We start from the raw sequence: 24,565 nt of genomic DNA on the forward strand, positions 1-24,565 counted from the left end.
ATGAACTGTAGTCTGTACAAGTCTTTGTATGTGCATCCTTAGATACAGTAAACATGTACTTTTATCTAGATCAGGATGAGCATTCTTGAAACTGCTTAATTAATTAAGTAGAGGAACTCTTAATCACAACACAAATTGTATTTGAAGATAGGAGCATCTTGGGGGAAAAAAACGTGTAGTTAATTAGCATGACTAACATAGCCTGCAGGTAGGGAGATGAGCCCTATCTTTAACTCACTCACTGTGGACAGAGGGCTGTATCAGGGCAGTGGGAATGTGATAAAAATATGTATAAAAAAGCATCACAAAAAATCCTGGGGTGTGCTGGCTTTGCAGGAGACCCCTGGCACCCAAAGCTGTGCAACTTGCAGTAAATCAGTATTCACGTGTTTGCATTCCAACAATGGATTGTACAGTGGTGGAAGTGAAATGTGTATACAACATGAGCATAATTAAATTAATTTGCACTCGAGTAGCACAGTATCTGCAGCTCAAATTCATTAGGCAAAATTCGGGTAATTTCATTAGAGGTGGGTGGTCTGAACCTGCAGCGAATCCATTGCTGCTAACAATCGCATGGACTGTGATTTCTGCTGACCCCCAGTTAGATTAAGGTAAAAGCACAGTCAGAGGTCCACACCAAATCACCAGCTGTAATGAGCATCTGCAAGAAATGCCCGTCCCTGCACATCCAGGCCCTCACTGGCACTGCATGTTTGAGGCACTACCAGTGCCCATGCACCAGGAGGAAGGTCACTGTGCTGGCCATGGGCAGACTGTGCTGCCAGCTGTCCGACCTCCCTGTGCTCTCCTGAAGACAGCAGCTGCTTTCCGGGTAGCAACAGAATGAGAAAGGAGAGCCTCACCCAGGAATGCATCCTGCAGCTCTGCAGCCAACTTGGGGTCTTTTTGCATCAAGGAGAGGAAAGAACAATTCCTTCAGGCTGGAAATCAAAGAGTAAGAGTACCATTAACACCCAGTGTACAGCAACCTACAAATGCCATGGAGGATTTCATGGACTAAGGAACCTGGAATCAAATTGTTAGGACCAAGCTGTGTGTGTAGAAAGCTAAGCACAGTCATCAGAGCAGCTGCTTGTGTTTAGCACTCAAGCAACTATTTCAGCAGTGTTCCCAAAACAGGCTGCATAAGATGCAGAGGAGTCACAGATGCCAGAGACGTGCAGGGTGTCTTCCAACTAGCTGTGTATTCTTAACAGTGATGCTTGTGTTGTGTGGTCAGCAGAGCAGTAATGTGCTAACAGAACTGTTTCCATCACAGGCATTTTCAGAGGCAGAGAAGGGGAAGTCATCTCTACATATGGGTTGCTGGGGCTGCATAAATCCATTGCCTCCGTGTGGGTCTGAATTCATTCAAAGATCTGATGTGCCTCAGCTTTAGGACGGTCACTTCACAGAGCTCCTGCAAGAAGGTTTCCAGTCTTGAGTGGGCAAGGAAGTGCCAAGGAGACTGGTGATCTCTGGGCTGAGATCAGCTCTGTGATCTGGATGAAAGGATCCTAATGGAACGACCAACTGACACAGAAATACGTCAAAGCTGAAGAACTCTTAGAGAAAGGTGTGTCAAAACGACAGACTGCCAGACTGCTGTTTATGCCATAAAGTTGTTCCTCGTTCTGCAGCTCACTCAGCTCTCAGATCCTCCATTAATTAGATAACAGTGATGGAGGAAGAAAGCGGATAATTTGGGGCACTCCTCTGCTCACTGGGACAAAAGCTTTGAACTCAGGTATTTCTATTCCCCATCTGTACAAAGTTATCACAGCACAACTCAACCCAAGCATGATGAAAAGATTCTCATTTCCACACATAGGATAAAGTTGGCTGACCTCACACATACAACTTCCATGTTTTTTATAAAAGAATCACAGAATCATTGAGCCTAGAGATGGAAGTGACCAGATGGCAATAAATTTATGCTTACCTACAGTCGTACCATAAACAGCCTGGATTCAGGAATAGCCAAGAGGAAAGGGCAGCACAGGCATCACAGCAGGTCAGATTTCCAAAAAAGTGGCTTCTGAATTGCTCAGCTACTGCATTTATTTTCTTTTTTTACAACAAATTTATCACCTTCAAATCAGGAACAATAACTGTGCTTGCAACAATTTCTTCCTATTTGCTTTTTATCTCCCTGCTTGAAAGCATCCCATCAAAGTGAACTGGCCCTGTAAGAGAAGTATTTAAGACTTATGTTCACAGTGTTTCAACAACAAAAAAGCTTTGATTCTCTTAGCTTCTAGACAGGACATCCTCGTAAGTTTGCACGATGAGCCAAGAGGAATTACAGAGGTCTTAGAAGCAAAATGAGTATCTCAGCCAAGCCAGAGAGCACCATCCAAAACAGCACACAGTAACCTCAGGCTTTTATGTGAATGAGGCAGACATTTATAAGTCATAATCCCAGAAAGGTTAAACAACTTGTCCAAGGTCAGATTGTGAGCAATGACAGACCAAAGAACAGAACCTGAGTAATGACCTGTGCTGTCATGGACCAAAAAAGTGGCTGTTACATATAAAACACTCTACAGCAATGACTCATGTTAACTTGAACTCCAAATTCTACTGTAAGCCATACTCTGCCAATCCCCTTTTATCAAATATCTTCTTGGTAGCATTTAAAGGGTAGCATATAAATTACACACAGCACTGTGTTTTGAGTTAGCACCTCTGTTTGCAAACTGAAAGCTCTGTCATCACATCATGAGGATTTATTCAGCAATTCCTTTTCCAAAATGCAAGTAAACAGCCAAGAATTTTTTACTCCTTCTGTAAGAAACAAGCCCCAAATTGATGCATCTTCCTCATCAGTTCAGCTACTGCCCGTTGGAAAGAGTTAAGGAAGTCTAAATAACTGCTGCCTTTAAAATTCTTGCAGGTGTGATGTGGCTGCAGTTTCCTTACACTGTCCATAGGTGCTGATGGGGATCCTTAAGGAAGCTGCCTAGGACAAGATGAAGGATGTGGATAGTCTCATCCACACTCTTTCCCCAAATTTTTGTCAGCTGTGCCAAGTCTTTGTGAATGTGCTGTGGCAGGAAGATTGCTGAGTTGCACTCCTGTGTCTGGATAATCTTCAGCAGTGACTAAAGAGTGGCAAAAGGCAAGAACGAGTACAACCAACAATGTCCAGATCAAGCACAAGGCACGCAGATCTCCAGTCTTACCAGAAAGTCTCTTCTCCATCCTATAGGATGGATTCCTACCACTTAAACAAATAGTGGCACATCTACGAGTGCACAAGAATGCATGCAACTGCATGATGAAACCAAAGCGACTCCTGGGCAAGTAGGGCAGTGAGTTCAGGTCTTGCATCTTCAAAGATTGCCATAGTCATGATGTAGCATGATGAAAAGAGGCAGAATCATACAAAGATTTCACCGCATTTTGTTTGGCCATTTGAAACTACAGCATTAAATGTGTGTGCAGGCATATCTGAATGCAGACAAGTGGGTACGTGGGTCAGTCAGACCCTCCCAGTCCTTTTCTGTGCTGTGCATCCCCAAGCATGCAGCCAGCTTGAGTTCTGTCTTTATTATTCCTGTTGGAAAATACAGTGTGTGCAGTAACTTTTGCCTTGACAGAAAACACACGAGGTTATTCACACCCAGTGATGTCTCTGAATGCCATAACAAGTGCCAAATAAAGGTACTACGGAAGGAAGATTTTCAGTAAGTTTTGTACCAAGTAAGCCAATTCCCATGGTTTTGCTGGCTGATTACTTCTTGTTGGACATTTCTTCTTATTGTATTTTCTGTGAAAGTGGAAACACTCAGACCTGTGGGGCCAGCTGCATGCTGAACAGATGAGAAGCCACTGCCATTAGACTTAGCAACTTCAACGTTTTTATGCAAGGACAGGAAGAGCAGATCCAGAGAGTCAAGGAGGAGAGAGCATCATAGAACATCATAGTTCTTGGAGTTTTGGTAGAAGTACTGCAGTCTCCATGGTCCATCTAAGAAAATGTAGCCTTTTACTATATGTCAGTAGAGAACCATGTAACTTACATCAGCTTGGATGAGCAGGGAGTTGAAAAGCCTAAAACCAGAAGCTTGACAAGCACTTTTTTAAGTGCAGGTTTTGCAAATTCAGAATTACACCAGCAATCCTCATGGCTCGTTCCACCTCCCAGAGGCCAATGCATAAACTAATGGAAAACCCCACATGCAATCTTTCAGGTAGGCAGTACCTTCTGTCCTGAAAACACAACAGACAAAAACTTCATCTTTGGGTACTGAGAAAGTTATTGAATCAAAGCATACCAGAACTGTTGAAAGCCAGGCAATGACTTCTGGTTTTGCCCTTCAACTTGGGAACAACAGCCAAGATAGCAGCTGATCTCCATGGGCTTGTGAGACCAGCAAAAAGTAAAAATGAGAACACTGAATTCCAGTGTAAGAATAGAGAGGGAATGAAGCAAAAATCCAGGCTTTACCTGGTGAATTAGAAAACTTCTATGTTCTGGATAAATTACCTCTTCCTGCCTTATTTTCTAGATTTAATAGAATCATAGAATGGCTTAAATTGGAAGGGACCTTAAAAATCATCCAGTTCCGACATCTCTGCCATAGGCAATGTTGCTACCCACCAGCTCAGGCTGCCCAAGAGCCCATCCAACCTTGGGCACCTCCAGGGATGGGGCATCCACAGCTTCTCTGGGCAGCAGTATCAGAACCACACCTGATTATCACCAACCATCTGTGTCAGAGCCATCATGAACTGTACATTGCAATGGTAAGATGGTTGGTAATACAGAGAGTTTACAGAAGGAACCACTGTGCAACAGAACATAAATAGCACCTAAAATATGAGGATTTACTGATGAAAACATTATCTGCTTTAAAAAAACACCAGTCTCAAATTCTTGCCTCAAGGGTGGCTATTTGGTCTTGCTGTAGAGAAAGAGAAATAAACAGAATAGTATTATAAGAGCCTTTTATGAAATCCCTGTTATTTCTGGTCATGGGCACCATCATATTGAAGCAAGAAATATGTCTACTGGAAAGCAATGAAGTTCCCAAAGCCCAATAAAATGTGAAAGGTCCACACAGGAACTAGAGAAAGCTTCTCTCCTTGAAAAACACAGAATGGAAACCTGAAAATTTCTGCTACTATGTGCCAAAATGACTAGTGAGCATGAATGCCTGCATGTCTCCAGCTTCCTAATTTGGGGGTAAATCCTAATGCAAAAAGCAGAGAAGATGGGAAAGTGCTCCTCTTCTGCTCATACCCCTCTAACTCTGCCAGAAGTGGTAGGATGGGTCTTCCTCAGTCTAAAACTCTATAAACAAATCTATAAGTTTGAGACCCAAGAGAAACTCAGTGAAATTTGGTGCATTACCAGCAAAAATTGTAGATACACCTCTAAAGTTACAAGGATAAATCATGCAGAGGAGTTTGTCTGTGGTTACATGAGGAATTGCTTCATTCAAAACCAAGGATTCTTCAGTTTCTTTCAAATCCAGTCAGAAGCACTTCCCATGCCAATGCATTCTTTCCCAGGATCTCGCTTGAGACACTATATCTTCTGCCACAGTAGACAGAAAAGAGTGCTAAGGAGGAAAAAAGTGACAAAGGAATATATTAGTTAGTCCATCACTGCAGCAGCTGCTCACTGGTTCGTTGTCATGGCCTTCTATGATGGATTGATGGCACCTTTGGACAAAGGAAGGGCAAGTGGACTTGGGCAAGGCCTCTAACTTGGTCCCATATCACATCCTTATCTCTAAATTGGAGATAGATTTGAAGAGTGGATTATTACATGGATAAAGAATTATTGAAAGGTCACAGCCAAAGTGTTGTTGTCATTGGCTCTATGTCCAGTTGGAGTTGACAAGTAGTGCCCCCAAGAGTCCATCTTGGGACTGGTGCTCTTCAACATCTTTATCAAATACGTAGACAGTGGGACTAAGTGCACTCTCATGGAGTTTGCTGATGACACCAAGCTGAGTGGTGCAGTTGACACTGCAGAAGGAAGGGGCACCATCTGGAGGGACCTGGAGAAGCTTGAATAGTGGGCACAAGAGAACCTAATGAGGTTTAATGAGGTCGAAGGCAAGGTGTTGCACTGGGCTTGATGCAATCCCAGATATGTGTGCTGACAGAAGAACTCATTGAAAATAGCTGTTGGAGAAGGACTTGACGGTCTGGACAGATGAAAAGCTGGAGATGAGCCAGCAGCGCGTGCCTGCAGCCCGGAAGGCCTGAGGAAGGTGTTCAGCAGGGCAGGGCGGTGATTGTCCGTCTCTACTGTGCCCTTGCAGGGCCCCATCTGGAGTACTGCGCCCAAGCCTGGGATCCCCAGTACAGGAGGGATGTGGAACGGTTGGAGGGGATCCAGAGGAGGGCCACAGAGATGATCCAAAGGGTGGAAAGGGTGGAGCACCTCACCTAAGAAGGCATGTTGAGGAGTTGGTCTTGTTTAGCTTGGAAAAGAGAAGGCTCTGGGGAGACCTCGTTGCAGCCTTCCAGCACTTGAAGGCAGCTGCTAAGCAGGAGGTAGATTGACTTTTTACACGATCTGATAAGTGATAGGACAAGGGGGAATGGCTTTAAACTAAAAGAGTGGGGATTTAGGTTAGATGTTAGGAAGAAATTTTTTACTCAAAAGGTGCGGAGGTGCTGGAAGAGGTTGGACAGAGAAATCATGAATGCCCCATCTCTGAATGCATCCAAGGCCAGGTTGGATGTGATCCTGGGCAGCCTGATCTGGTGGCTAGGAACCCTGCCCGTGGCATCTGAGTTGGAACTAGGTGACCTAAGTTCCCCTCCATCCTAAACCATTCTATGATTCTACAATGGGGAATGGGGACATCTCAGAGCAGAGGACATGCAAACAAAGAGTGTGAGTCACGTGTATGTTTTCAAATTCTACTCTTAAAACTGTTAGTATTGACTTGCTTGCATGTGTACTCTCTAGACATCCTGAACTGGATTCCTCTTGGAATGACTCCATGTCCCTGGTGTGCACCTGAAATTTCCTTAAGTCTTGGTGGCCAGAAGAAGCAAAGCAGCAGATCCTTCCATCTTGGCAGCCTATGGCTCCAACCTCTGGAACACACAGGTTTTCACACTGTGATCAGCCAAGTGACTTGCTCACTCAAATATTTGTCTGATATTGTTCAGTGGACAGAATTACTTGGAAAAGGTACCAGTCCAAAGCTTGGTGCTGTGCTAATTAATCCCAACAGCACTGAAATACTCACACATCAGTAATTTACAACTAGAACAATGAGCTGATGCCTTTTGGTATTGATGTTACATCATAGAGGATGCAGCAAGATGTATGGAAGAGTTATGAATGTGCTGAACTACCACTTGAGTTACGTCTCTTTAACTCCGTGGCGTGGCAAGAATGCCACATTCCTCAGGGGCTGCAGGATGGGGTTCTGCCTGCACAGCAAGACAGCTGTAGTATGAACAGCCATTTCAATTAGTGCTCCGCTGTGGCTGACACTTTCAGGATCTCCTGTCAGAACAGATGGCAATCCATTCATCATGAGAGACGGTGCAAATTTCTGCAGGTCTGGAGAATTCAGGAGTCTGGAGCTTTGGATGAACTCTGTCACAGCATCTCTTTGCTGAAAGCACATATTTAAAAGAAATGAAACCAGCATCATTGCCCATCAGACTGCAGAGGAATAGCAGCTTCTTCCCACGCTGTGTTTTTCCCTGCTTTGAAAGCACATTTGCCCAGAGCAGGGCATAACCCGAAAAAATGTTCTTCCACCAATGATTCACATCTCTCTTACCCTTATCAATGAAACATGGCCCCCAGAATGAGGTGCCTTACCTGCTGCTTGGGATGAAGATCTGAGTCACTAAATCGACACCTTTGACCTCTCTGAAAATAGCCAGAAGCAGATGGACAGATTGTACAGCTGGGTTGCTGCTAGAAGCCAGAAAAAGGAGAGCTGATGATTGAAGACAGAAGAGGTGAAGAGGTGTTGTTAAGGCTGAACGTTTACAAGGCTTCAGTTGGTTATTGGATCAGCAAGCTTCAGCAGGCCTGCATTAAAGCTCTGCCCACATGAAGGGCGGTAGTGCAGACATGGCTGTTCAAGTCGTAAATGAGTAAATTGACAGACTTCAAGATGATTGTGTGTTTTATTTATGAAACTTAAAACATTCCGTTCTCATCTAGTTGGAATTGCAATCCCACTACGTAGCACTGTGCGTGTGTCAACCTCCAAACCAACACACAAGTGAAGAAAAAACATTACTGGTGAATGTGAGGGGGTTGAGATGGGCTGCTACGCCAACCAGTGCTGGGTAGCAGCGCCTCTTCGTGCTGTAAGTGCTGGGCTGTGGAGCAGCTGCAGAGGACGAGGACAAGGCCTCCCAACCTCAGGGTCCACCAGGAGGGGCTGCGGGTCACCCCCTGCTTATGGCCTCATCCATGGCAGTGACCCTGCCAACGTCCTGTGAGGCTGCGAGGAGAGGAGCATGGCTGGGAGTGCTCAGCACTCAGCCCCCCGCTGCCCCATGGGAACAGCGATGTCCTTGGAGCCCCTGGCCCCCAGCAGGGCCCCCTCCTGCCTGCTGCAGCTGTACCAAAAGCCTGGGCAACAGCACAACGCCAGCAGGCTGCAGAGCGGGGAGGAAGGCCCTGGCATCACCGGTGAGCTTTGGGAACAGGGAATAAGGGCCCTTCTTGTGGGTAGGATCCATGCAACAGGTTCTCCTCCAGCCCAAGGCCCTGAGATGCCTCCAGCCCACCCCGTGGAGCTCCACTGAGGTCTTCACCCCAACCCCTGTTTTTTTGCACAGCCTCACACTGCAGCCGTGAGCCTGATTTTGGTGAACCATGACAGAAGCACTGCAGCTCCAGAAGACCCGCAGTGCTGTCAGCAACCAGCATGGCTCTGGGAGTGGAGTGAGTGTGGGGCAGAGCAGAGTCCCTGCCATTCTCTGGATGAAGCTAACGGTGATGGAAGCAGCCGACATAAAGACATAATGACTGGTCAGGAAATGAACCCAAAAGGAAACTTGCATAGGATAAGCAGCACTAAGTGCTGTGCTGGTGTGAAGGGAAACATGGGGCACCTGTGTGCACGCACAAACAGCCAGAGCACTGAAGGAATTTTGGCCGTGTCCAATCAAAACTCACACGGCTGGCTTAGTGAACAGTGAAGTTTACTAGCAATGGATGACAGGTTCTTTTGGATTGCCAGTGAAGAATTCACTGTCTGCCAAGTGTATGAGGTTAACCAAGAATAATACAAAGCATCTGCAAAGAACTAAGTGTAATACAGCCTGACCACCAGCATCCTAAGGTATAAAACAACTCCATAGAGACTACTAAGTTTCCTAGGGAAGCACTCAGCATAGCCAAGTGTGCAAATCTTACCCAAGGTGAGTCCCTATGGGGGGAGGAGAAGCTCAGCCCCTTGGCAGATCCCAGAGGTGAGATATAGGCCACGTCTGACCTGTCTGCAATGGGATCTTCCTTAATCTTCCCTCCTTCTTGACCCACTTTTATCATAGAATCATAGAATGGCTTGGGTTGGAAGGAATCTAAAAGATCACTGAGATCCAACACCCCTGCCATGGGCTGCTTTCCAACCACCAGATCAGAATGACCAGAGTTCCCATCCAACCTGGCCCTAAACACCTCCAGGGCTCATGCTCAGTGAGGGGTGGTCATGCCTTGGAGGCAGGCAGCCTTTGAGACAGAGGTGTGTTTTGGTATTATAATAAGTGTATAATGAGCAAAGTTCAACCAAAGACAGCTTTTTGTCAAGAAGATGACAGACTTGGGGAAGTAGTTTAGCACCACAAAGTTCCCATCCTAGCACTGCTCTTGTTGAAGTCAGTACATCAGTTCTCTTGATGTTATTGACACCTTGTGCTGCTTAGGGAACTACTGTAGGTCACAGCACTTGGCTGTGGAGCTCCACTCCACTCTACCTTCTGTGCAATTTAGTGGCATAGAGGCTGCACTCTGCTCTTGTGCACCTGTGAATGACCCGTACCTTAATTTCCAGTGAACAGTGCTACACCTTAAGCTATTATCCCCCATATTCTACCCTGTGATTGTAATCACTCAAGCTACATGATATTCAGAAGGAATGAGGAGTGTCTTGTGAGGATTATCAGTCACATCAAATGCGTATATATCTTGTGAGTATGGAAGATGAGCTTAGTGTTCCCCCATATTCCAAAATCTAACATCCATGGTAATTATCAAATTAAGGCAGAGAGCGGTGCATATTAGTTAAACAACAACATGGTGACGCTTCCAGAAGCAGTTGGTGACCATGGTCCCACTCATGATGTTCTCCATCCTTCACTCTTTCCAGGACAGAGTGCAGTGCTTCTACAATGTGATGGACACTCACCAGAGTTTTTGTCCATTTTCTCAAACCTGCACCAACAGTCACTTCAAGTCTTCACATCACAGCCACCCAACCTGCATAGGCAGCTCAGCCACCTCCATGTACAGCTTGGGTCCCCTCAGCATTGCTGCCCTGCAGGGCTAGGGGTGTCCTGGGGGATCACACTGTGCTGCAAGGCTCATTGCCCCCATGGCCACCATGTGCCACTTCCCCATCCTCCATGTATGTCCCTTGCTCTGTTCCATGCATCCCACCAGCCCAGGCAGAACTGGTGGCCCAGTATGCAGCCATTGGGTGCATGGACATGGGGATGGGCTGGTGCCTGCATGCAGATCTCAGTCCTGCTGGGAGCTGCTCAGGGGGCACAGCAGAACCAGGACGTAGGGAGAATCCATCCCAAGTGACTTCATCCAGAAGGGCACAAAGCTGTGAGGAACTGGCCAGGAGGCAAATGCTGCTTGGGGGGGTGCTGGGCATCAGTTGGTAAGCAGCAAGTGATTGCATTGTGAATATAAATATATATATATAGTTATTATCTTATTCTTGTTTCCATTTTCCTTTTCTGTCTTAGTAAATAGTTTTTAAATCAACCCACAGGTTCTATTTTGTTTTCAATTCTCTCCCTCGTCCCACTAAGGGGGGCAGTGAATGAGCGGCTGTGTGATGCCAAGCTGCTGCTGGGTTAAACCACATCAGTTAGAAATGCTGTATCACACCTCATGGTTTGCATGGTGCAAGATGGCTTAAGGCTTGATGGGAAATCAATTCGCTCCAGAAAATGAGCCTAAGGGAGTGGAATTGTCCCTGAGCATGTGTGCTGTGCAGCAAGTAGGCACTGTGCATGGCAGTTCTGCTGGGCACTGTTTGGATTGTGCTGTGCAATGAGTTGTTGGGCTGTTGAGAGGATGTTCTGAGTGCTGGATGCACTGGGCTTTCATTCTCTACCTGAGGTATATTCAAAGATACACCTCTCTTCTGCCCTGTCTCCAGCCCTATCTGTTGCCTGTACCTTGAACCACAGTGCTGCAGCTTTATCTCTAGTCTTGTCTTTGTGTCCTTCTGTTCCTCCTGACTCGATTCTTTGAATGGTTTTTGCACCTCACCTTGTTTGAGACTGTCAGTGCAACATCCAACTGCCACCAGTCCTGTCCTGCCCCCCTCACCTGGTGCTGTGGGGCTGCCTCTGTTGTGCTGTGCTCACTCTTGTTTCCCAGCTGATGCACCTTTGTGGAGTAGCCCCACTTTTGCTGCTTTGTGGCAGTTTTGCTGAATAGTGATTGTGCTGAGCAGAGGTCACACAACATAGGGACTGTCTGGACCATGCAGTGAATGTTTGTTGCAGTACATTCTGTGATGTAGGTTCTTGGCCATGCACCCAGTGGTGTCAAGGAAGGTGCAGAAGCAGGCTCACAGGAGCTGGGTACCAGTGTCCCGTTTCTTTGCTGTCTATGTGATCCCATACTCCTAATACCTCTGTCTGGCCACCTCCAAGAGAGAAGACTCTGAAAGACTTTCCTACCAGAGCAGGGTGTTATGTAGTGCCCTAAGCAGCCCTTGGGCCTTTGTTTTTTTGCATCACCCAGCAGTCAGCCCTTGCACCTTCCCCTGTGCCAGTGCTCATATGACTCCCAGCAATGACTGACATGCACCCACACACCCCAGTGCCCGATGGGACGCATCACAGAGCAGAGGAAAAGCTGTGTGGGGTTAGCACAGTGCAGCTTTATTTCCGTGGAGCAGGAGGAAGTTCTCTCCCACGGGTTCAGATCCCATAGCACACAACTTGCCAGCCCACAGCCATACCCCACCACAGCTTTTGCTAGCTAGCCCTGCGGCCAGCTGCAGCACCCCTGCTTAAGAGGCACGGTTCCCACAGTCGGGTTCCCCCGCTATGGGGACAGCCATAGCTCCCCTCACTTACACAGCCCTTCTGCTAGGCAGATGCAGGAGCACGCCCAGGCTGCCCAGGTCCTGCTGAAGCAGCGATGTGCAGAGCGAGGCACTGCTAGGTACTGCCAGGCCTGGGCTGGATGAGAGCCACCTCCCAAGTGCTGCGTGGGGATTTTAGATCCCTGCAGGGCTCCCCGCAGGGCTCCCAGGCAGGTTTGCAAGTGGCTGCATGACTGCACCTTGCTCAGACCATTTCCACCAGTTTGGCAGGCAGCGGTCATGATGGTGTAAAGCACAGAGTGGGCTGCAGGGCTGGAGGGCAGAAGGGCATTGCACGTGGGGTTTCCATCTCCCCCTTACTTGTGGGGGGCACTTTGAGGCTGCCACACAGAGAGGAACAAAGCCAACACTCGGGTCAGGTGCCTATAAACCCCCTCACAGACAAAGCTCAGCTACAGGGAAACACACGCACACACACTGGGCCACGGTCAGCACTCCCCAGAGGACACAGACAGAGGTGACGCGGAAGGCAGGAGGAGGTGGGGGTCCAACACCGGGCCTGGTGCAGGGCAGGGCTGCCCAGACCAGGAGCCGTGGGGGCCGTGGCCGAGGGCAGGTCCTGCCATGCCCTGCCCCGCTGCCTCCTGCCCCTCTCTGCTGCACGCAGCACTGCCCCGGGCACGGTGGGCAGCGAGACCCGTGGGGAGTCACGTCACCCCTCCGATGCGTCTTGCCGAGAGTGCTGCAGGCTGCGAAGAGAACTGAAAAGTGCTTAGAAAAGAGAGAAACCCCTAGAAAACCCACCCCAGACAAGAGCCCGACCTCGCCTCCCTGCCCACGGCATCCCTGCTGGCCCGGGGCAACACCACAGAGGAAGGGGGGGCCGGGGCCGGGGCCAGCTGGGGTGGGAGGCACTCGGAGCACCCAGGCTCGCCCCATCCCTGCCCTCTACACCAAGGCGTAGTCAAACTGGCCCCTCTCCAACCCCTCCTTGTGGTCAGTCCAGGAAGAGGCAGGCATGCGGCTGTAGGGGTCCAGCAGGATGCGAAAGCAGCGCACCATCAGCATCACCAAGAAGACGAGGAGGAAGATGACAAAGGCAAAGACGGTTTTCTGCTCGGCATCCATGCCTGCAGTGCTGGCCGGGTGCTCAACCAAGGACGGGGACAGCAGTTCATAATCCATCGTCGATGCATCATTCATGGCAGAGGTGAGGCACACGAGCTGCAAAGAACACGAGGACAGGGAGCATCGGGGCTTGGGCAGCCAGCTCCAGCCTCCTGCTGTGCACCTGGAACACCACCTGTACCGCTCACTCCATAGCCACCAGCACTGCTAAGCTGAGCCAAGGAGCTCAGGATTCACTCCTGTGCAGACCGAGAGCTCCTGGAGGGAAAAGCAAGATGGAGAGAGAGGAGGAATTGGCAGCGGGCTTCAGCTAAAGAGCACCTTAGCTGCTAAATAATTAGAGACAGGAGAGGGCAGGGAAGAGTCTCTGTTGCCAGAATTGCAGTTATGTGCTTGCTGACGCAGCCAGACAAGCAGTCAGTTATCTGAGAGAAAAGCCTGGGGACAGTGATATTTATGGCCAGAGGCTGAATTTAGTATGTATTTTCAGGCAGGAAACATGGGAAGAGTATTTGTTAATTGAAAAGTAATACTCTCAGCTTGAAACTTTTCTTAATTATTATTGTTTTAAATTCAGCTTCTAAACTGTCAGCATTCATCAGGAGTCATTTTTGCTTCAAGTAATTTAAGAATCAGAGGGGTTATTGTTTTTACTTTTGGCAACTGAAGAAGTGAGAAAGACAACAGGAAGGAGGAGTAAATGTAGGGAGGAGGTGCTTTGTAGAAAGTGAGGATGTTTCAAAAGGAAATCTCCCTTACCACCTCAAAGACACAGGTTCACAAGTGGGTCCATGGTTTTCTGGCAAGCTCAGGAAGCACTGCCACAGTGATGCCACTCAGCAGGGACACAAAGGAACAGGGTGGGTGGCAACTTAGTCTGCTAGTCCTGAGCTTGCCTCTACGTAAATCCCCAGAGTCCCTCTGGAGAGGCTAGCTGCCTGCCAAGCACAGTGCTGCACGTGGGACCACTTGCCCTGAATCACAGGAAAATGAGACTGAGGACCTTAGCTGTGAATCTGAGCAGGTTTCTCAGGGCTTTACCTGTCTGGCCTTGACAATTTCCCAAGATGGGCACAAGCTCAGTTTGCCCATTCTCACCAAGGGTGATGTTTTCAGCAGCTGTGTGTCCCTTGAGTTAATGACTGCCTTCAGTTTTGGACCAGGCCTAGAAGGGGCTGAGTCCTGGAGGAGAAGGAGAGCACCTACCTCACTCCAGCTGTGTGGGTGCACTAGCATTGCTGTTGCAGGAGAAGCAGAAGACTGCCTCCCAACAGCCACATCACTGAGCAAAGATCTCCAGGATCCAGCTTTCTTGGGCTAGGGATGAAAAGCAGAAAGACAAATTGACAGAAGTTAAAAGAACAGCAGTCACTTAGCTGTCATAACAAAGCAACAAAGACATTCCTGATTTAGCAAATGCTGTGAGTTCTCAGTGTCTCTTAGACCAGGGCTCTCCTGGGTAGGAGAACATCTTTACCAAAGTCCCCTTGCTCCATCCTGGAGCCTGAGTGCTCTTAGTGTTGTGGAGACTGCAGCAAAAGGTCCCACTAGGAGACACCCAGCCAAGCATGCCCCTGCCCTCCAGGCAGCAATACTGGGAGCAACTATCAGTAGGAAAAGGCAGACAGCTATGGACCACAGAATGTTTGACATGGCTCTGACTCATGCTGAACACCTGCTCTCTTTCCTTTATCTGAACCTCCTGGGACACCGCAAGGAACAGTGCTTGCAGGCTTTAAAAATAATTTCATATCACAAAAACAGAAAAATAAAGGGCAACAGCAGCAGCAAGGTGAGAAAGAGGGGTGTGCTCTCTGTCCACCTTCCTGAGTCCCAGGATTCAGTTGCAAGACAGTGACCCAGTGCCCTGTGATCTGTATAGAGGTAAGCTACTCCTGTTTCTGAGTACACTGTGAATGGAAATGGTGATGTGTGCAGAAGGATGCTCTGATATCTGTCACAACTTCCTGCAGCAGAAGTGATCTGCCACTTGTTGGAGATTGGCTGATCCTCATATGCTGCACTTTTCAGTCCAGCACAGTTTGTGATCAGGGGGTGGGAGGCACTTAATAGACAAATCCCCTTCCCTCTGTCCTTGCTTGAGAAGCCTAAACAGGCAAAAGCAAGATTTGATAGCGAAGAGGCTGAATGGGTGTGGGCACAGACCTGAACAGAGCTGATCACAACTGCTCTCTGGTCCCTTTTCACCCCATTTATTTGGTACTCTCCCTTCCCAGAATATCTTTTGTGTCTAGGCCAGACATAGAATGTTCTCTTGATAGGCATCTCTACAGCAGTGTGCAGTACAGCCCAGTTCTCCCACTGGCACAAAGCACCACCGAAACACACCTCTCTACAGGGATGATGAGCCCTGAGCTGGCATCTATGCCGATACTTGGCCAAGGTATGTCTAAACCCCAAATACCAACCACTCCAAAACAGCTTTCTCAACACTTCCACTGACACCAGCTTCCCAATTACATGTCAAGGCTTCTTATGTCCTTGGAGGGTGAGTAGTATCTTTACCCTCATTTGTCAGCTACATTATTGCAGGGAAATACCCACTGCACATCTCCAAAGGGAAACTACTTATATCCAGTGTCCCAGTGACAGGATGTTTGTCACCCCTAGGATGACTGCAGTCAGAAGTCTCTTGGATTGTGAAGTGCTCATCATGCTGAGGTTTACACCCACCTCCCATATATTCTCAACCATGCTGGAAGCCCAGCTCAAGCAGTGTGGAGCCTGTGGGTCTGCCAGATACAACCTTTTAGCGCTTCAGGAAGGCACCAGCTCTCATGAGCTACCTCTCAAGGACAGCACGTGGGTCATTATCTCCAATGACAGGTCTCCATCACAGGAATGACTGATTGGGCGAAGGCACGCATGGCCCTGGCAGGTTCTGGTCCATAGTGCTCTCACAAAAACACACATATATACTCTGATCTTGGGAAATCGTGCTGGCTCAGGACCCAACCATCTGCTGGCAGGTCTATGGAGGAAGACCAGGACTGCTCAGCCAAGCAGTGCCATGGGCAGAGGAGGAGCACTTCTCGTACCTTCTCTGTCAGGGATTTTGACAAATGTATCATCTGATCTTTAATGAGTACAAATTGCAAATATTAGGTTTCTATGGCAGTTCCTGCCTTCCCTGGTAGCAGCCGCCCAGGCAGTCAGTTAGGCTCCCTCAGGCCTACACTGGCAAGCCTCTGACTCTCCCTTGCTCGTGCTGTGGATTCCCATGGCATGAGTACTGCATCAGGAGGGGAGAAGGATGGGGTGAACGAACTGAGCTGGGGAGTTTTCCAGCTGAGCAGGAAGCACATTTCCCAGTCAGCAGAGAATGGCCAGCCTCAGAGCACAGTGCCTTGTAGAACCTGGCTCCTCACACTCTGCAAGGAGTGGTCAGTAGTCCAGAGGTGGATGTGAACCATGAAGATGAGGACAGAGTTGGAAATAAAACATCCCCAGGGCCTCAAAGTGAGCTGACTTCTTTGCCTGGAAGCTGTTCAGACTGGTCTGATGTTGTTCCCATGGAAAGATGGTGGTCAGACACAAAGTGAGCACAGGAGCAGATGATGGTTCCACGTGACCCAATCAGAGGGGCCGCAAAGATGATTCAGAGCCTGGAGCATCTTCTGCATGAGGAAAGGCTGAGAGCCGTGGGACTGTTCAGCCTGGAGAAGAGAAAGCTGAGGGGGATCTCATCACTGTTTATAAATACCTGAAGTGTGTGAGTCAAGTCAATGGAGGCGGACTCCTTTTGATGGCAAACAGCAATAGAACAATGGGCAACAGGAAGAATCTGGAACACGGGAAGCTCCACAGTAACACAAGGAAGAACTTCTTTATTGTCAGAGTGACAGAGCACAGGAGCGGGCTGCCCGAGAGAGGTGGTGGAGTCTTCTGCTATGGAGACATTCGAGACCCATCTGAACACCAACATGTGTGACCTATGGAAGGAAACCTGCTTTAGCAGGGGGACTGGACTCCATTTCTAGAGGTCCTTTTCAACCCTTTCAAGTCTGTGACTGTAATACTAAGTGACCCTCCAACAGTTTCTGAAAATCCCAAGCTAGAGTGTCAGGGCCTAGAGATGTTCATGGACCTTTTTGTAATTCGATTTCATAGAGCTGAACAGAGAGCAAAGCTAAAATGTGTAGGTGGGAACCAGCTGCTGTTCCACAGGATACATTCAGTAACGTCATCCTATAACTTCCACACATAGCACAGTGACTTTCTGGATACGCACAGAAATTTTTGGCCACAGCTGTCAGAATTCAGACTTTGGTGAAAATAGCTCAGAGATCAAGTAAACAAAAGCAACCAGGCTCCTTCTCTCCCTCTGCCAATTATTCTTCCAGAAATTATACTGCATGAGGCTGTGGGGCTGAAAATTGCAATAATCTCTGCACAGAAAGCTCTTCCCAAGTGCTAACTATCTATTCCAGCTCGGTGCTGGGATATTTGGGGCCTTCTGTGATCTGGTCATTGTGATTGCACAAAGACAGCATCTCAGAGTCCAACCCTGCACCAAGAGCCCTAACGCCATGTCTTGCATTAACATGGCAGAGCATCCCTGCTTTGTGGCTGCCAAGTAGCCACTGCTGGCCGAATGACTTCCACCAGCTGCAGCCCTCCACCAGAGACTTCAGTGGAGATTCATGCTTCCCATGGATACATCTGGGTTAGGAGAATTCCAATTTGCAATCCTTGGTACCAGCGATGCTGAGAACAGGTCCTGCTGCAATATAATCAACTCAAGCACAAATCATGTGTCTGGAGGTGCCCAACTGACTTGTAACTGATATCAAAAATGCAGGGAGAAACATGCATATGTGGAGGAAAATACAAGGTTTTCTGCCAAATAGTAACCCTGTATTAAAGTATTTCTCTCGCATTCAGGATGTGTTGCTATTTTATTACCATGTGAAGAATCAGATCTTAATTTCCCAAGAAAATGCTGGTAAGGTAGTTAAGTGAAGGCAGCTGTTATTTAAGGAATATGTGATTGAGTTTTATTAAGATTCATGTTCCCTTAGTAACTAAAAAGAATGCATGAGCAAGGAAATGACTAAACAGGGAGAGAACTCACAAAGGAAGAGGACTGTCAACTATTTAGCAACACTGTGGGGATATTTTTACGGGTACAAAACACAAATTAAATGTTAATTTGGCAAATGACAAATATCTAATGAAATATTAACCTCAAAAAGAGGCACAGAACAGTGCTTACAATGCAGGATGCCATCTGGTGTGGAGGGCTCACCCTTCCCACTGGAGACACCTCCAAATGGAGACTGATCCCATGAGTAGCAGTGCCAGAGGTTATGGGACCGTGGAGGGATGGCGCCATGGCATGACTCAGCCTGCTGCCTGCACTGCCCTCAGACAGATCCACTAGCATCAGCTTATTCCACCCTCCCAGTCCTTGCAGGTTTTTGACCAAAAGACAAGAGCGAGAGCTAGCGGCTGTATGGGAAAGCACAAAATGAATCAGTGGGAAGGGAACCCAGCTGTGGAGCCAGGGCCTGAGGCAGCTCACCAAGGCACTAACAACCCTTGTCTTACAGTGCTAGGAGATGAAGACAGCTTTTCAACACTGTAGTTGATATCAAGAAACACCCAGCCCTGCAAAGGATGCATTTTAGTGGCAGAAATTGAAAAAAGACCCACATGATTGACACAGTGAAGCAGAACTGTACCCGAAGTGCTGACCTATTCCAAGAATGGAACTGGAAGATGAGCACTATTATGAGTGAAGCGGGGTTTAATTGCACTGTGTCATGGATGCAGTCCAACAGCCAGGGAGGGACTTCATTTGCACGCTTTTAAATAAACGCAACTTTCTTAGTCCCGTCTCACAACAAAAGAAGACGTACAATTATATAACATCAATAAATGTGTGTAGTATCTTAAGCAGAGAAAGCAGAACTAGTTTTGATGGAGGAGAGTTATGAGGGGGCTAAAATGCTCAAATCCACATGAAGAGAGCAAACAAAATGTCTGCACGCAAGGAACGGCATTAAATTCATTAGGATGCTGCTAAAGCAACCCTGCTTTTCAAAGCACAGATCCACTGTTGCTCTCCATACAAACCTACGTAAGGCAAACTGGAGGAATATCCCAAATACCCAGGGTTCAAGGAGGAATTGGTGTGCAAAATGAGCAGGACAGGGGAGCAATGCCACATACACGCTCTGCTCAGAGCTGGGAGTACTCAGCTGCTCTGCAGGAGCCAGGGGTCTCACAGGACCCGGCTCAACATGATCCCCGTTGTTAATATTCATCCCACTGCCATGCATGGCACACAACCTCCTGTTGCAACCGGAGAGCAAACGCGATTGCCAGGGAGACAGGGAAGCAAGCACCCTTGTGAGAGCTGCAGGCAAAGTGCTTAAGCAAGAGGTCTGCAGGCCTACCAGCTCCAGAGAGAGACGGAAAGGCTTTACTTGCGGCACTGAAGGACTTTGTCTCTCCCTCCGCTGCTCCACAGCCGTGCTTCCTGGCCCACAGGCCCTTCTCCTTCCAAGCCGGGCTGGGCACACCTCTGGCACTGCCATAGGGATCTCGCTGCACAGCAGCATTCTTGGCAGGGCTTGCATTGCCTTTTTCAGTCAATGTTGCTGCTGATTCCCCACAGTAACAAATGAACACATGCCACTGGGTTACTGCACGGCTGCCAGGATCAACAGAGCTGCTGCCACAGCCAGGGGCAGCTGGAGATCCCTCTAAGGAGGGAATAAGAGGAGCTGCATCCCCTCTTCACTGCTTCCCAAACGATTGCATTCACCTGCCATTCTGCAGTGCTCACCTTTCCTCTGGAGGAAACTCTCTCCCACAGGATCTCCTCCTGTTCCAGCCTAGTTTTGCCCCTCAGGAAGAGAGAATTTGTAGGCTCTGTTTCCAGGAACAAGCACCCGATCCTCTGTGGAATCCGTCCCACAGGGCTACAGATCATGGCATGGAGACATGCATTACAAGCTTCTGCTCCAAAGCAGTGCCCTGGAATGGGCTTTGGGTCCCTTACAAGCAGTCTGCAGGGATGTGTGGCAGCAGTTTGTTTTCCTTCAGGAGGGCCTCCACCACCAGCCCTGCCAGCACCTCTCCATCACTTGGCTCAGCTCCCAGCTCCCATGAAGGTCCAAGGAAGACCCCAAGTGTCAGCAGAATCCCTTAACTGCGCCAATGGGTCCAGATGTCCCCTCATGCTCTAAAGATTGTTTAACGTTTGCTTTCGAGCACCTTCCAGAAGGAATGACACTTCTGTCCTGCAGGACTGTCATGGACTACACAGGTCCAGACCCTGGGAGGGATGCTCTGTGACTCTCCTCTGCCCCATGCGCTGTGCAGGGAGGCACCAGGGCAGGGCTGAGGAATGCCCATCTGCCCATGACACGAAGAACCGGGCTGAGGGGATGTACCCACAGCCCTTTGCCTGGGCTGCAGGAGGACCCCAGGCCCTTTCTGCCCACTGCCCCTTGGTTCCATCCCAGCCCTGCAGCCCTGCACATCTGTAACCCAAGCCCCCTTGTAAAAGGCTGGCAAGTCTTCTGACACGTTAGCCCACAGCTAACAGGAAGGCTGGGACTCTGCTGTTTTTCTGGTCCCATGCAGCCACTGTGGAGGGGACCTGCTGGCAAGGCAGCTCTACTTCAGGATTGCTGCTGAGCCCTACGGTAGAGGAAGACAGGGCATGGAGCACAGGATGGAGCTAATCAGGCCAGGGCAGCAGCACGAAACACTGAGGGTGAGGCACTCTTGCCCCTAGAGGGTGCAGGGGCAATTCTGGGGCTCTGAGGTCCACAGCATCATGTGCCCTGATAGACTGAACCATACCAAGAGTCAGCCCCCCTGGCACATTGCTAGGCACGGTGCCCCTCACCCAACTCTGCCTTTTCTCTATCCAGTTTTCACCACAGAGATGGCCTGCTCTAATCACATTCAGGACAGACAAGCAGAAGGCAACCTCCAGGCAAGAGCCTCAGCTAAGGAGAGATGATTCTTCCCAGATACTGCAGTCCCTGGTCTCCCTGGGAGCAGGGCATGGGAAGCTCAGCCCAGCACAGTGCTCTGCAGAACTCCCTTCACGTGCCTTCCGTCATCCCAGCACACAGAAATCCCACCACCACCAAACCAAGCCACCCGGTAGGAAGATAACCCAACAATAAATCTGTCTGTTACCCATAACAACAGAAAAGCCCAACATCCTGCTCTCTCCATCTAGACTCAACAGTTTCCTCCAGAAGACATACTGGTCCCAACACCAGATGAGCAGAGCTACCCCATCTCCCGAACCCATCCCCAGTGAAAGGTCCTTGACAACTAAGCATAGAGACAACTTCCCCCTCCCCTTTGCACTTCCTGGCTCTGCAAATCCTCTGTCCTCCCCATAGCATGAACACTTGCGAGGGGTTGGGGCATGGACAATACCTGGATTGCATGGTCGGGGGGCCCAGCCACTCAGCCACAGCGATTCCCAGCTCCAGCACTTGCCATCTGGAGGGAAGGAGCAGATGCCTCTCTCCTGGAGAGCGCACAGGGAAGGCAACTGCTCTTCACTCACACTGGAGCAGGTTCCTATGGCGATGCAGAATCAATTATAATAAAAGGTGGAGCACAGCTATTGGAGCTGGGAGAAGTTTTGTGAGCTGCCTTCCTGGCAAAGCGATGCTGTAAGAGGAAATGGGGCTGGGGACTGTGGGCTGGGCCTGGCCATCTCTGGGATCCAGCTCCTGAATCCCAGTGTCCCCCTGGGTGCTCCAAGCTCTCCCAGTGCATTACGTACAGGGGTCTGCCATGAACCTACATGTCTCACCCACATTTCCCAAAAGGAAGGGAAGGCACTGGGAGCAATCTGAATTATCCAGCTACAAATCTGTCTAGCACAGGCCTTTGCACTCCCACCCTTACCATGTCCCCATGGAAGGAGCAGATCCCAGCATGGAAAGGTTTTGTACAGCAGAACAGACAGCCCTTCCTTTCCCATGCAACCCTCCTTTTGTTCAACTCCCTTGCAAAAGTTGCTCCAGCTGTGTCTGTCCCAGAGCCACAGCTTTGCTCTCAGCAGGCTGAGATGCACAGGAGCAAGCACAGCCTTCCTGCTGGGCAGGCACACCCCTGCTATGCCTGCATTGAATCCAAGCCTGACTTCATGCAGCACCCAGCACATGGAACTGCACCTCCAAGATGCAGTTTAAGTATGAGATGCTGGGTGCACAGCTGGCCATGAAGATGTTTAAGGAGTGAAGGATCTGGGAGTGCAAAATATCACTACAACCCTGTATGCACCTTCTCACTCCAGGCTCAAGGAGTGATTCAGGTTCAGTGCCAAGCCTGGCAGCTTTGGGATGCAAAGTGCTGTCAGGCTGGCAGTGTCACACCCAGCTCACAGGGAAACAAGCCGAGGTTCGGGAGAGGTCCAGGAGTGTGAATACATGCTTGGACCTCAACCAGAAGCCACACTCAGCCCCGCTGCCTAACACTCCTGCACAATCTCGTGGCTGAGTGTGTGCCACCAGCTCTGCCTGCTGCTGCCTCCCACCTGCACGCCCTCCCCACCTCTGTGCGTCAGATCTGTACAAGCAAATGATGGCAATCTTTTCTCTTCTGGAGAAAGGTGACAGGAGCCTCGAAGCCTGGGCAATATGATTTGGAGGAAGAACTAACACTAGATGCAAAAGGAGAGTGTCAGGGACAGGAGGGGTCAGTATAACTGGCAGACCCACTGCAGCAGTGATCATGGGGAGATGATCCACATCCAGTTTTTATGATCATCCACAGACAAAGGCTGTGTCTCCTTGTTCTGAGTCCTGAGCTAAAAGATATGGGGACAGGGTTGGCAGGAGCTTAACAAGTGAAGAGTGCCTGGTAAACAAATATATGTAGCCTGACCAACAACATCCCTGAGTTTTTGGCAGAATTTAGCTGTCTGAGCAAGCCCAGAAAGCAAGATTTGGCCATTCCCAGGCACCATGGGTGAGAATGGCAGTCAAGTTCTGGAAGCAGGATATCCCTCTGAACGCAGATTCTCTTGTAATTTGTCACTGCTATGTCCACATGTGGCTCCTGTCATCTGCTAACAGCAGGGCCTTGCACACGTAGATCCTCATGAATGAAAATCTTCATGAGAAAAAGAAAGAAAGAAGAGAACTCTGACCTACAGGGACTCCAAGGGAACAAAGGCAGATGTTCAAGCAGGAGACTTAATGGAAGGGAAACCAGGGGTGACATCCACTGCTATGTGCTCTTGTAAAAAGTGACTCATCCCTCCTCATTCATGTGCTCAGAAAGGGACATAAAAAGCTGCTGTACTTCTACTGGCTGTTAGTGGCACCCGTAAGTATGGATTAGAAGCCCAAGTTGCATGTATCTGCTGGGAGGTGTTGCAGTCCTTCTCCACACTGCTTCCTTGTTATGATTTCACAATTTCCCCAGTGCAAAAATCCATTCTATAAAAATTAATCACCAAATCATAAAAGCAAAATCCTCCATGGTTCCCCTTCAGCACAGTGCAGCATATTCCCTTCCTTCAGTAAAGTAATTCATTGTAAATATCTAGAAATAACCACAGTATTTCCTGTCCAATCCACCGCAGCTGCTAATTGAAATGCAATTTTGTGGTTGTGTTTGTTTGCTTGTTTTTCAGAGATGCTTACAGAAAACATTCTAACACTTAATCATCACAGAGACCACACACTGCCAGGAGCAAAGGGCCATGAGTGGCCTCCCTGCAATATTAATATTGCTTTGCTAGTCATCAGTCTTTTGGCCAGAACTGGGAGTATGTGAACGAATCATTGCTAAAATTCTTCCTCATAGGCGCTCATGGAAGTGTCATAGGAGCCCCTTATGATCTGTGGTGTCCCTGGCTATGGAACTGTGTGACCCGTAAGCCAGAGGAGCTGCTTGCACAGGGGTGCCTCAGGACCCCCTTGCTGATGTGTGGCCACTGGCAGAGTTGAGGGGCTCTGCACTGTGCAATCCATCCCTGCCCAACTCCCATTATGTCTCATTCCAGCCCAGCATAGGCCAACTCAGTCCAACCCTTCTGAACATCCCCATTGGCCCCACAGCCATGGCTTTCATGTGCCTCATGTGCTGTGATTAGCCAAGGAGCTTTGCCACATCTTTGCCTAAGGGCTGAACACCACGACCTCTGGCCAGAGCTGGTCGTGCGCCAGCAGTGT

The 24,565-nt window shown here is 48.9% G+C and overlaps 1 protein-coding gene across 1 annotated transcript; it reads right to left on the reverse strand.

The window, feature by feature from the left end:
- Positions 1–13,196: 13,196 nt before the first annotated feature.
- On the reverse strand, positions 13,197–13,451 carry CTXN1 (cortexin 1; the record flags this gene model as incomplete). Its single annotated transcript, XM_079546870.1, has 1 exon — positions 13,197–13,451. The coding sequence occupies one exon, from the start codon at positions 13,449–13,451 to the stop codon at positions 13,197–13,199; it is 255 nt and encodes an 84-aa protein (XP_079402996.1).
- Between the last annotated feature and the right edge of the window lie 11,114 nt (positions 13,452–24,565).

The sequence above is a fragment of the Tetrao urogallus genome (genome assembly GCF_951394365.1).
Source record: "Tetrao urogallus genome assembly, chromosome: 25".
Lineage (NCBI taxonomy): Eukaryota > Metazoa > Chordata > Aves > Galliformes > Phasianidae > Tetrao > Tetrao urogallus.